The sequence below is a fragment of the Urocitellus parryii genome, chromosome 5, assembly GCF_045843805.1.
Source record: "Urocitellus parryii isolate mUroPar1 chromosome 5, mUroPar1.hap1, whole genome shotgun sequence".
Classification (NCBI taxonomy): domain Eukaryota; kingdom Metazoa; phylum Chordata; class Mammalia; order Rodentia; family Sciuridae; genus Urocitellus; species Urocitellus parryii.
Genome location: NC_135535.1, coordinates 23828878 through 23843467, shown reverse-complemented (window position 1 = coordinate 23843467; position 14590 = coordinate 23828878). Strand labels below are relative to the sequence as shown.

Genomic DNA, 14590 nt, shown 5'->3' with positions numbered 1-14590 from the left:
TTAGAATGGGAAAGATTCAGAATTAGGGAGCAAATAACAACCAAATTAACAGGAATATAAACAGAACAGTGTTTGGCCATGGATGCCTCCCAAGGGGTTAGGTAGATGGACAGGCAGTTCACATCCAGGGCAGTTGCTTTTCCCAAGGCACAGAAGCAGGCGACGAAACTGAGGAAGGACCATAACAAATTCGTCCTTAGAGCACTGCTCACCTTCCCTGCTAGGAACTCCCAGGACATTTCTGCTCCATGGGTGACAGAAGGGAAGCACATCTGTCCTGATGCAGCGTTCACCCCTCCCTCTCTCCAGCTTTACTAGGATGTTAAGGCTTCTTATCTCCTTCTCAGTGTGTGTGGGTTACTACTGTCTGGTGATACTGGATTTCGAGTGTATGCAGATTTTACCATACACAAAGTAAGTATTCTCATCTCTGTGATCTTGATGGTCCCATGTCACAGTTGGCTTGTTAGCAGAATTAAATGAGATAATAACATACAAGTGGCACAGTGCAGTGCTTGGGCGATGGTGATGGTAGTAAAAGTAGTGATAGTGATAATTAACATTTATACTCTTAAGAATAATATGAATGTTAATCTTAAAATGATATTTTTGAACTTTAATCAAGTCCTCTTTTTTGCTTTAGGAATACAAACTGGCTCTTTGGCAGTGCTATGGAAGATATCTTCAGCAGTTTTGTACCAATTTTGATGAGGATAAAGCAGATGCGAGACAATTCAAAACTGTCTTTTTTCCAAAAGGCTTTGGAGATAAAACTGCTGCACTTACAGTAAGATGAAAGAAACAGCTAAAATACTCACATTTTATGATTAATTTTGTAATTATTAGTTTAGTTGGCAGCCTCTAATTTCATTTCACTTAGTATGGCATCTGGCCATGTGCTATAAGGTGCTTAATAAATGCTTTCCAGGCTGGATGAGAAAGTGAACTCATTAAACTTTGTTAATGATACCTTAGAGATTGTGTCAGTATAATCATTCATTCATCTACCAGACACTTATTGTTTTTATAACTCTATTTGTAGAGTACTTTTAGTTAACAAAGTGTCTTGGGAAACATACTTGATCCTTACCCTATTTTACAGAAGAGAAAAATAAAGCCTATCACATAGTTAGTATAAAAAAGTGGTTCTTGAACTCAAATGTAGATCTTATGATATATAGTTGTATACTTTATTTTTATTATACCAATATTATTATGTTAACTGCTATTATTAATCCACCAGTTGAGCAATTATGGTGTGCTAGGTATTGTAAATGCATGTGTCAATTACCATCTTGCAGTCTCATTACAATACTAAAAGGTAGAACTACTGGGCATTTTTTAAAAATTTTTTTGCAGATGAAGAAACTTATTAGAAATTTAGAAAGTTTATCAGAGATTAAGAAGCCAGCCAAACCCACTCAAAGCAATGGGCAAGTTTGGTGTTTGATCAAGTCTGATTCCAAATCTATGTTATTCCAAATTTGATGACTATTTAAAACCTTAAAAACAGGGTGTGGCTGACTAATAACAAGTTCTCAAGGTGTGTTGGGGAACCACTGAATTGTTCCGTTTGGCTGTACAGTAAGGCATACAGATGAGAGTACTGGGCAATGTAGGGTAGCACCTCTTTGGGAGGAGAACTGAAAGCAAAAGTTTCCCCTAGCCTCCCTTTATATGTAGCTCTCACTCCCTCTCTCTGCAATTCATTTTCACACTTGTCAGAATTAATTTCTAAAGGATAAATGGAATCACTTTATTTCACTGCTTTTGACTTTGCCCTTGGGCTAAAGTCCAAATTCTTTGGAATGACATAGAATTCACCACCCCCATAGTCTCATCTCTTTTCGTAAATCTTTTTATCAAAACTCACAAAAGACATTGAATTCAGTGATCATAGTAGTTTCTTTAAGCATCCCTAATGTTGGGTGTGCCTGAAACACTTTTCCTCTGCCGAGAGCAGGGGCTCTTCTTTCTCCTCTTGAGTCCCTCTTGTAGCAGAGTGTGGCAAACAAGCGCACAATCAACATTTGCTGGATGGATCCTGTGAATGGTGACAATCGTGTCTGCATTGATAGGTTATAATGACATTGGGTGAGTTTACAGAAATTGATTTGATTCTATTTTTTAAAAATTTTTTTTAGTTGTAGATGGACACAATATTTGTTCATTTATTTTATGTGATACTGAGGATGGAATCCAGTGGCTCACCTGTGTGAGGCGAGCGCTCTATCACTGAGTTATAGCGCCGGCCCTAATTCCATATTCTTGATAATAAATATTTTGTGCTTTTTCCTTTTTGATTTGACTAAGGAAAGCTTAAGTAAATGGAGGTTTTAAAGGAATTTATATTTCTATACTAATATATTAAACTAATTAAGCCTAATTGTTTCTGTATTAGTTTTTTTATATTTTGAGAAATGCTTTCCTGGGTTGTGTAAACCTTATTCATATTCTTATTTATATTTTTCCATATATTTCAGTTTCATGCTTTGAGTGCCAAAAATATTTGCAATTACCAGCTGCTCTGTGATGCTGATGTCAACCTGCAGAATAAAGAATCTGTGAGCCAGTGTCTGTCTATCTTGTTCTCCTTAAGGCTTATCATGGAGGTAGCTCTGCCACAAGAGCACCTTTGTTGGATTATCTTCAATGGTATGTGCCAATCTGTTTTATTTTCCATTGATTCTCTCAGAAAGCTATTTAAATGCCAGGTTTGATAGTAACTTATTGCCTTGTGATTTAAAACATGCATTTCATGACATGATGGTGGTAGGTTTTTAAAATCATTTGTATTACATTTAGTCTATCCTCATAAATAGGGACTTTTAATACATGATTTTAGGTTTCCCACTGAAGGAAGGGTCAGAGACTGAGGGGATAATCAGTTTTGTGTATATCAAAAGCAGGGACCACAGTTAATAAATAGGCAAGTGTAAGATCTAAGTAGAGGAGAGATCAAGTGGTTACAGCAGGTTTGAGTGATTGTAACCATCATCCTTTATTGGTCTTCTGCTCACAGACCTTGGCTAGTAGATTTGGCTTTCTGTGAAGCAACTTCTTCCCCTAATTGTTTATTAGTGAGGAGCTCTGAGACCCTCCCCCCAAATATGTATATTACATTTGTGTGTAAAGAATCACTTCTTAGCTATAAAAAAGTAACATTTGTTTTTCTCTAAAGTTACATTGGGTCACTTACTATATATTGTTCTCTGAATTGCGTGTGTGTGTGTGTGTGTGTGTGTGTTGTTGGATAATGTATTACTGAATGAAAAATAACAGTGACAGTGTGTTCGATGTGTGTAAGACCAAGGCAAAATAACTCTGAAGAAAATATATTGGATTTTCCCTCATCCCATGGCAACTGAAAGTATATCTCAGAGCCTCTTCCTTCCTCACCCATTCCAAATCATGTTTTGACATTTTGATTGAAATTAAACTTCACATTTGCTCCCAGAGATGAGGCCAACTTGGATCAGATTTTTTTTGGCCCAGTGATTATTAAGTTTTTGTGCCTAATCATCCTCCAGAGGATCAATGGTTCTCTTGTTTGCCGCTGCCATCTCTCTACCCAAATTACTCAGATCTTGGCAGGGACCAAGGAGCGGGAACAGCGATCCAGCACTCAAAAGGTGGTGAGAAGCCCTATCATTGGCCTGCTGGAGAGGTAGGCAGCATGAATCCCTATCTTTAGTCCTTTTAAGATCAGATCAGACACAAGTAAACAAATCCCTGAAAGCCTTTTACTAGAAGATTAAATGATTTCTGTATCTTCTATATTCTTTCCTTAGTGTGATTTTTATTTACACATGTAGTATTGCGGCCTAGACTATTCTGTTTCCTCAGTTTTGCCCAGTATGGTTTTAGAATCTATCCAGATTCCTACATGTAAATCTAATTTGTGAATTCTCCCTGTTGAATTGTATTCCAGGTATTCATACACCCCTCGGGATGGGCACCTGGTTTGCCCTACCACAAATAATTCTGAATGAATACCTTGCACTTGTCCTTTTATAGACCCATGTGAAGAGTCTTTTGGGATCTATGCCCATGAGTGTGATTGCTGGGGTTTTGGGAGATAGACATACTGCTTTTATTTGTACTCACTACTGTCCCTGTTTTAATGTATTCATCTGAAATTTACTGAGTACCTCCCATAAACCAGGCATTGTCTTTTGTGCTGGGGACACAGGAGGGGACAACAGATGAAAGCTCCATTCCTATGCTTGCTTCTACTGCAGGGAAATGATAAATCAAAACTAAATAGTGTTAGATGGTGATCGTACGATAGAGAAAAATAAAGGTAAGAGAGGTGACTGGGGGCTGGCCTACAATTTTAAATAGCATGGTCAGGGGAGGTCTCTCCAGGTAATAGTTGAAGGCCTGAAGGAATTTGGGGAGTAAATTACTTGATATTTGGGGAAAGGCTATTCCAGCTTGGGGATTAGCAAGTGCATAGACCTTAAAGTTTTGACAATTTAGAATTCAAGTAGTCAAAAATATGTTTAATTGAAAAGGTCAGACACATTTTGATAACCTTTTTACTGAGACAAGTTACTCCATTTACTTCTTTTTTTTTTTAGAGAGAGAGAGAGAGAGAGAGAGAGAGAGAGAGAGAGAGAGAATTTTTAACTTTTATTTTTTAGTTTTCGGCAGACACAACATCTTTGTTGGTATGTGGTGCTGAGGATTGAACCTGGGCTGCACACATGCCAGGCGAGTGCGCTACCGCTTGAGCCACATCCCCAGCCCTCCATTTACTTCTAATCAACTATTATATATACATAGCCTTGATTTCTTAAGATATTTAACCAATCCTGATTGTTTATGAAATTTGAGGAAGGGTACGAATATTGGATAATATCTTACTTTTCAACTAACCTGAATCCAACTAATTTAGACTCAGATTATTTTCATGGTGACCATTTTTGGTGAAAAGGAGTCACAGGATCAGGCAATAACTCATTTTAGGGATTTGGTGCAAAATAAAACAGAACAAAACAAAACCAACTTCCAGAGATACCCTGAGATCATAAAGTTTGGTCTCTTTTCTATCCTATACCACTTACTTCTTTGGCTTCTGAAGTGAGAATTTGCGAGCAAGGCCAAGATCCTGAATTATTAAAGAAGGACTCAGTTATAGTTAGCAGCCATGAGGCTGGGGATACAGAGGGCCCTTGTCATTCTTGGAGGGCAAGCTCCTTAAGTTCCCCAGTTTCTCGTGTTTATTCAGTCTCCTGGCTTACACCTGAATCACATGTTTTGAGGGGAGGCATATGTTTCCTGTGCCTAGCCTTACATGATGGCTTTTTTTCCCCCCTAGAAAGAAAAACAATTAATGCAGTTTTATTTTTAAAGATTAAAAATAGAATGGCTGACCTTGGGCTGAGCTGGTTGGGTTGTGGGCATGGAGTCTGGAGAGCTCTTCCCTTAGAAAAATTAAAATTATTGGTCAATAAAACCACATTGAGATAATCATTTTGGGCTTGAGCTGTTAATAGCCATGTAGTTTCTTTCCTAGGGGGGCTTAGGTAAAATAAATAAATACCTATCATGGGCACAGCCACATTTTGTTTCTGAGTCCTGGAATGTTAAGGACCAGTTGCATTTTCTATGATGTTTAAGATATTATAAGTATTTTAGATTATATTCAGCATATTTGCTGCTGATTTGATTAAATAACGTTTGTTCTACTTACAGGTATATTTTAATCAAGGAATATGTTTTGGAGCAGATGCTGTTTTCTCAGAAGTTTTTAAAATTTAAACATGAACATAGGATTCCTAATGGTTGAATGTTGATGGTTATGAATTTTAGATCATTTTTTTTTGGAAAATATTTAGACTACTTGTCATAACTGCATGCCTTTTTAAACATGTTGCCATCTTTTGGGCATGTTTATAGCATCTTTGGCTTTGATGTACAGAAGAATGTATGGTGATGTCCCCCACTCCTTCCAACCCTGCACCAGCCTTCTCTCTTGGTGGTCTGATATAAAATCATACTTTAATGAAATGATATTTTTCATTAGCCTGTTTATAAGACATATTTTTAGAATGGGATAAATGTCTGTGAGACTGCAAATGAATATAATATAAACTGTTATATGACTTTTAAATTATTATGAGTTCCCTTGTTGAGTATTGTGCCATTTGATTAAATATGCATTCTAATTTTATTTGGAGATAAATCTTTAGTTTTTCAATCATAAGGAAACCAGGGGAAACAGTAACATTTCATATGAATTAATAAAAGCACAGTCTACATTATTTATGCTACTATTCTTTTGTTTAGTATATTTCAAAATCTGAATTGCCTTCAAAAATGAGACTAAAAGATTCCCGTGTTGAGATATTTTAAGTATGGCCATATTAGTTATTTTTAAATGATTTTTGTCTACAAGTGACAAGGAAAATTATGATGATTATTAACTCTACAGTTTTAGACTTTCTCATGAGATTGTTTCTTTTGGGGACTACAGACTTATTAAACCACAGAAGTTATAATATACAATTTCCATTATTTGAGTATAAAATAAGTTAACATTATTTTTTTTCCACCTAGGCACCATTTATATTTACACCATTTGCAGGAAACTGATGATCGTAGGTCAGTCCTCCAAGGTATGAAATGTCCTAACAAAGTATTTTCCCTTTACTTCCTATTTTTCTTAAGGCTTTCACTATACCATATATTGAATATAAAACAAAGAATTAATATAATTTAGTGAATACATATGTTATATGGTTTATTGGTCTTTGTTTTACTTTAATATTAATCATGTAAAAATGTGGACAATAGAGTATTCATGAAAAGAAAGGTCATTCCTAAAATTGATAGGTATTCTCCAGTGTCTCCATGGCTGTTAGACAGTTTAACTTGTCATACTTGATACTGAACAAGGAGACCATCCCCTTGGGCTTCCTTGGGACAGTCCTATTTATGCTAGTCCTGAAGTAATTATTAATAGCACTCTGTTCAATCTCATAAGTGTCCTGGTTTAGATGATAAACTATGGCTACTCTATTTATATTATACGGTTCTTGGACTTTACTTATAGCCCACATGCTACTTGAGTGAACAAAAACCTAAAGGAGGGCAAGGAGACTTAATTTTATAATAAGTTTCTCACTTACCAGTCCTCAGTGCTCAGTTTTAGCTTGAGGAAGTTGCTGACATTTCTGTTGATTTCCCTGAAATGTTGGTGCACTTTCGTCGGCAGGAGACATATATATTTTCTGCATTCATTTTCTAGTCATTTGGAATGTAGGCCAAGAAGGGTGAATATACTCCCATGGAGACCCTGCTGGAGCTGCTGTTGGCGTCTGAAACATTACTACTTTATTTTCCCTTATTGCTTGTGAAAGCTTATCCTGAATATTCTAACACACAGGAGAGATACCTTTTTTCCCCTTAATTCTTCAAAACAGACAAGTATCTTAAAAGTCAACAACACTTAAAAAAAACAAAAATGGAAGCAAGATATTTGCATGCTCAATAGATAACACGAATGGTATGTTCTCTTTCCGTTTTGTTCCTTGAGTTGAGAAGAACTTAGACGTCACTTGAACAAACTCTGGGCCAGCATTTTGAGTATGAATTAAACTGAGGGAATACTGTCCCTCAGTATAATATAAATTTGGCCTACAGATTATTTGAGCAATTCCACGTTTAGTTCCAGTTGAGTTCCTAAAAAGAATTTGTACACTTCTGTTGCACTTGCTGTAGCAACAAATACTGCTTCACAGAAGCCATCATAGTTTGGTCTGCTCTGGTGTTTGCTTGCCAAAACTTTGAAGGGGCAGAGATATCTGTGCCAACATTTGACTGTTAGTGTTTGTACTTATTAATGTTGAGAGAATTTTAACTTAATGTGAAATCATCTTAAAATAATTTCTTATTTATAACCTATGTAAGACATTTCCTCTCTCTCTCATGTAACTTGATTGTGTCTGAAAAAATAAGTGGAGGAGGTCAGGCGTATGGTTCCAGTCTTGTAGGATGGGAGTGGGGAAAGTGAGACATGCAAGAATTTTGGGGTGGGGAGTGACTGTACAGTTGGTAGTTGAAGGTCAGGATGAAATTCTTTCAGTTTGTTCAATACAGAAGGTTTCAAGGAAATTAATACTTTTCACCCAGAAATTTCCAAACCCTGGTTGCTAAATTGATTCCTGGGCTGAAACTATAAATGGGCTTTAATTTTTTTTAAAATTTTTTTTTGTTCTAATCAGTTATACATGACAGCAAAACCAAAGGCTGAATGTTTTCTCTGATAACTGGATACTAATCTATAAATGGGCTTTAATGGGCCCACTTAATGGAGTCAAACCCTGTGAGGTTCCACTACATCAGAGACCTCCTGGTCTCAGGGACACTAACTCTGTAGTGACTTTAGAGTTCAAGTCTTTTATAGCCTAAAATAGATGAAAAACAAACCAGGCTATTCTTAGCAATTTAAACTTAAAGCAATTTAAACTTCCATTTATATATCTAGGCATTATGGTTACCCTCTGTTATTACCAAGTCCATACTCCATTCCAGATACTGTGTGAAGGCTTTGCCTTCATAGTAATACCACAGTCTAAGATTCGGTGGGCACTGTCACCACTTCCACCACTACCACCATCATCACCATCTGGTATGCTACTGAGCACTTGCATACATTATCTAATCCTCAGATGCCACTTTGAGAAAGGAGCTGTTATTACCTCCATCTTAATTTAATGGAAAGCTTAATTTGTTCAAGGTCACACATCTAGTTAGAGGGGTGCTGAGGCCAGAACCAATGTCACACTGTACTAGCATTCATCACCTTTCAAATAATGCATATCTGTTTGCTAAATTGAATCCTGTCACAATCCTTTCCATTAGATTTACCTGCTTAAGTGGGGTAACTGTTTGGGAGGTTGATTTTCTTTTTAAATATTACCCTCAATTCTCAAAGTGATCCTGAAGACTTGGACTAACACAGGGGCTTTTCCCCAGTTGAAACTCAATTTAGTGCTGAGGCAGGGCACCAATGTAAGCTTAAAGAATATAGGGATTTTATTTTAATGAAACCCTTTACCATAAATACATATGACAACTTTGCTTTTGTTTATAGAACAATCTTGATTCTCTTCTGGCATTTAAAACAAACTGTATATGTACTTGGCAAACATTAAAGAATACATAGAATCATTTCATTCTTAAAAAAAACCCTCTTTATTTCTGTTTCATTTTACTATAAAACTGAAATAGTTTGGTGAAGTATTTGGCTTGAACAGTAATTGTCAAGTTATTCCACACACCGTTGCACAAACTCCAAATCAACTTTGAAATTGCTTCACTCTCATTTTCCTAAAATATAAATTGATATAAGTAAGGCTGCAGTGCCATCTTGTGGCTAACCTGATTGATAGGTACGTGTGTGAGTGTGTGTGTGTATGTGTGTGTTTTCCCTTACTGATAACCAAAACATGCTCTTGCTTGGTTTCAAGTTTGGGATGTGAATATAACTTGGGTTTTAAAGGTTTTTTTTTTGTATACAGAGAATAGTCTTTATGTATCTCAATTATTTCTATTAATAGAAATAATTATTTCTAGCTTTTAGGGATAAGAAAAAAATGCCACAAATTAAGTCATTTTGAGAAATTAGTTTCTTTTTGGGTACCAGGGATTGAACCCAGGAGCACTGGACCACTGAGCTACATCCCAGCCCTATATTGTATTTTATTTAGAGACAGGATCTTACCAAGTTGCCTAGTGTCTCACCGTTGCTGAGGCTGGCTTTGAACTCGTGATCCTCCTGCCTCAGCCTCCGGAGCCACTGGGATGATAGGCATGCACTACTGCACCCAGCCTATTTTGGGAAATGACTTTCAATCTTCAAACTTGAAAGAGTTTTTAGGACTCCAAGTAGTTTTTGGCGAGCTTCTCCCCTTTGTCACAGCTGCTCTGTGTAGTGGAAAGAATGTTGCACTTGGGACTTCAAAGTCCTCAATTCCAGTTGCTTGCTTAGAAGCAGTTTAGCCTTTTGGAATCGGATTAGATTAAATTTAAAGTTCCTTCTGGCATGAAAATCTGTGATTTTCTTTAATTCTTATTCTAAAGACAAATCCGAATACAATATGAACAACTGTTAGCTGAAGCTATTTTTATTTTGAAATGTGAAATTTCTAATACCAGGAGCTTTGAGGGATTTTGGAAAGACATGTGAATTTGTAGGGGGTAATTTATACATGGCTTAATCTTATACCTCCAACCCCAGCCACAATGATTCAAATGCAAAAATCCAAATAGGGGCAGTGAGGGAACAGTAGATGTGAAAAAGTTCAAGAGGTGTGAGGACTGTGAATTTTTCATCAGTTCATGGTAAACTCAGGCTGACTTACCAGAGTATAGTGTCCAGAATCAGGGCTGAATCTTTTTACCATCCTGTGGTCTAGCCATGCCCTTAAAAGTGGGCATTGAATACCTGGAGCGAAGCTCCCGAAGACTAACTACGTTGGAGAAGGGAGGTCTGGAAATATTCAGGAATTTATCCTGGAGAGAGATCTGGAGGACAGAGCAGGTTGCTTAGGTGTTTGCAGATTCTCGGAAGGCTGTACTTTGGCAGTTAGGTCTTGGATTATTTGGGATTGTTCCTGAAGTCATAACTGGAGGTTTATGAAGGTGAATTTTCTTTTAATTTATGGTAGTACTTTTCATTTTGAAAACTGTCTTCTGCCACCATGTGGTGGGTTCCTTGTTATTGGACACAGGAGCTCTCAGGAAAGGGAGTTGTGGGGCGATGTTGGTGGGAGAGAGGTATAGAATGACTTTCATCTCTTTGAATCTATGGTTGACTCCACATTTAGCATCATGAACTGAAACTTTTCAATGTAGGTTCGTTGATCAGTTAACAAACAACTACTACCTATCTGTTATCTACTAGCTAAAGTACAAGGGGCAGGGGCTACAGTAGTGAACAAGACAGACAAGGTCCTTTCCTAAGTGAATTTACATGTTAGTGAGATTCCAGGGAAGAGCAAAGAATATTATAATTTGTTGTCAAACTCTGATCTGTTTCCAACAGTTTCTTTCCTTTGGAATTAAAACTGCCCAGACTGTGGGGAATTCTGCCTTTTCAGCCTTCTTTCCCTTGGATTTCTGCTGAGCTACTTGTGTATACATTATAGACCCTGTCTTTGAGGCCTCAAAGATGATAGTGGGGTCTAAATATTATTGGTGTTTTTAAGTTTACTCTTAACTACGAAACAATCCTGCCAAGCTGGTAGTTTTGCTTTATGTATGTGAAGCTGAGGGATGTTAATGATTTATCTTTTCAAGGTAGGTCATTGACCCACTACAGATATATTTTTTAAAAATATTTTCTCAACTACTGAAGATCTACTTGGTTTTTGGAAGAGAGGCTTTATTCTGTTATACAAATTTATTATCATTATTCAAGAATCCAGGATACTTGTCAGCTCTCCTGTGACTGGTTCTGTTGACTTCGAGGTTGTTTATGGAATTCATTTAATAATACTTGAGAATATCTGCTATGTACCTGGCCATATTCCAGGTACTGCTGATATAAAAATAAATAAGGCACTGTTCCAGTTCTCAAAGAGATCATAGTTTAATTTTGGAGTCACACATGTAATGTTAATGCAATTGGATATGATGTGTGATTCAGATAAACATCCCTAATCTGAAAATCCAAAATCCTTCTAAATCTAAAACTTCTGAGCACCAACAGGATGCCACAAGTGGAAAACTTCATATCTGATCTCATGTGATGGGTCAAATATATTTAGATGCACTAAATATAATGTGTGAAATTACCTTCAGACTATGCATGTAAAGTGTATATGAAACATAAATAAGTTTCGTGTTTAGTCTTGGGTCCCATCTCCCAAATATTTCATTATTATAATGCAAATATTCCAAAATGAGAAGATATCCAAAATCCAAAGCAATTCTGCTCCCAGCATTTTGGATCAGAGATAATTAACCTGTACATATGTGCATAGAAATTTATGTGGATAATATGTATACATATAATATGTAAACACAGGGGGTATCCTAAGAGTCCAGGGAGACAGGTCGTCACCTACTTAGTGAGGGCTGAAATATTCATGGATAGAATTTAGAATTTGAGATTCTGACACATTTAACTCAACAGATTCTTATTTTTACCCCAGTAATATTTCTTATAATAATATGTGGAGCAGAAACCACATTTCCTTTCTTATAGTAAATCAAGTGAAAAATAATGTAATCCAGTAAACCTTTGAGCTTTTGGAATCTTTTTGAAGAAAGGGTAAAGATCACAGTCATAGTGTTTCCCTATCAAGCGTTTGTGGGAAGAATTTGTCAAGGAAGAATTAACCAGTGGACTTGTAGGGAAAAGCCATTCAGCTAGAAGAGCATCAGAAGCTGTTATGTATGTTCTATGGACAGAGCAGTAGCCTTGTGATCGTTCTCCCACCATTATGTTTCAAATTGTACCTTTGAAATAATTATGTTGGTAATAAGCAGAATGCTTGCAACATGCCAAATACCATACTAGTATGTATTCATCTCTTCTCTATAATAGCTCTGCTGTGTTGTGATCAGGAGAGGTAAAATTGGGACTGGAACCCAGATTTATTTGATCTTAATTTTTGTTTCTCCTAAGCATCGCTGGATCCCAGCTTTTCCTATTTTCTTTACCTTCCTATACTAGAATAAGATCCTGGTTCCAGGCCAGCCAATAACAATTGTATCCTTGGAGGGAACTCCTGGACTAATGTTGGCTCTTGATTCATTTTAATAAAAATGAACTGGACTCACAGGTTGAGTTTAGGAGCTAAGAAACATGTTCCAAAATGGCTACCTTGAGATCCTGAGTTCTCTGAATTATTAATATTGGTTTTCTCTTGACTCACTGTTAATGGTATTTTTTGGTTTAAGTCATCAGCACCTTCTGCTCACGACTTAGAATTTGGTGATATTCAGCAGAATCATCATTAAAATGGCCATAAATTCAATTGTGCCCTTTGTTTCCCAGGCCTTGGAATACCTGCTGTGGGCCAGCATGTGTATGGAGTCCTCGGTCTCGCTCCTGTCTGTCAGGTACTTGACATGGAGAGCCACCCTTTACACCGCTGTCTGCCAGTGCTACTATGACTGCCAAGGGGGTGTCCATGGGGAGGTAGGTGACTTAAATTCTGGTGGTTCTGACATTTGAAATACAGCTTATTTGGCATTTTCTTCTTTGGGATGCCCTCAAGAAAACAAGACAAAAACAACCAAAGACTTGAAATGAAGCCAGGGCCTCAGTTCCAGCCTTTATTTGAAGCAGTCTGCGTGGCCGTTCCATGCTGTTGATTTCCTGCTGTACTTTCTGCTCTTTCCTTTATGCTCAATTAACTTCCACCCTCTTCACTTGTCTTCTGAAAATAATTTCTAGTATCTTTCTTTCCTCCTTTTGTTCACACATGTAAGCCCTTTCCTGTTTAGCTTTGTATTCGGTACCACCTGTTTTACATTGCGTCTCCTCTGCTTCCAGCCGCTGTTATTACATTCTGTCTTTTTTTCTTTCTTTGTACTTGAAATACAACTTACCTCAGCAAGGGCTTCCATTGGCTCCTGCAGTATCTCTGTGTACAGTAAAAAGGGGGTATAGCTCAGTGGTGGAGTGCATGCTTAGCACTCTTGAGGCTGTGAGTTCCGTCCCCAGCACCATGGGGGGAGGGAGGTCAATTTTTCTATAGTATTTGGTATTGAGTTGGTCACTGGGCCAGATCTTGGTGAAAACTGGAAACAGGCACCCCTGCCTCTGGGCCAAAAGGGTACGGGGGAGCTCTCAGTCTTTATTCAATAGCTTGGTGTGGGAGTCTTGTGCAGGACACAGCCCTCAGAGCTGCACAAATACCTGCTTGTATTCTGTTCACAACCACAAATAAATCATCTGGCCTAACTGAAGGTTTCTTTACATTAGTTTTTCCCACCTGGACTAATTCTGAAGTGTTGGAAGGCAGTGGCCTCAGGGCAGAAGAATAGACTAATTCAACCCTCATGGGGAACTTTTATAGCCCAGGATACATTCTAGAAACTATTCACCATACATGGATAGTTATCTTTAGTATACCAGGGGTGGCACATTTTGTTCTATCAGGGAATGAAACATTTGTGGAGTTTTGATCATTTGATAGCTGCTGGGATTCTTGCTAATTGGAGAATTTAACCCTCCATGCATGTAAATATGCAGTTGGTCTGGAAGCATCTTCATTAAAAATCATAAATTATGAATAAAATATTGCAAAGAAATGTTAAAATAATTGGCATGAATGCTTTTTATTGAACTCTAACATCTCTTTTAAACTCTTGTGATTATCTCTAGAGAATTATAAATTGGTGACATGATTAGATAAGACTGCCTTCTTCCCACCTTCCCTTCCTCAGATATTTATTCAATACTCCCTGTATCCTGGGTATTGGGGTGCAAAATGAATGAGACCTTTAAGGACCTCACAATATAGTGGACAGTGTGAACAATTGAATAGATTATACAGTATGTTATAATAGGAAGGTTAGGATTTGAGAAGAGAACCTGAGGATGGTTTTGTGTGTGTGTGTGTGT

General features: G+C 37.3%; 1 protein-coding gene across 1 annotated transcript in view; it reads left to right on the top strand.

The window, feature by feature from the left end:
• Window positions 1–14590, top strand: part of Cfap54 (cilia and flagella associated protein 54) — a 311291-nt gene that overhangs the window by 8563 nt on the left and 288138 nt on the right. The window contains exons 3-6 of the mRNA XM_077799225.1: window positions 644–787; window positions 2484–2655; window positions 6565–6623; window positions 13016–13159. Of these exons, the coding sequence (XP_077655351.1) occupies window positions 644–787; window positions 2484–2655; window positions 6565–6623; window positions 13016–13159 (519 nt within the window). The remainder of the gene's footprint in view (window positions 1–643; window positions 788–2483; window positions 2656–6564; window positions 6624–13015; window positions 13160–14590) is intronic.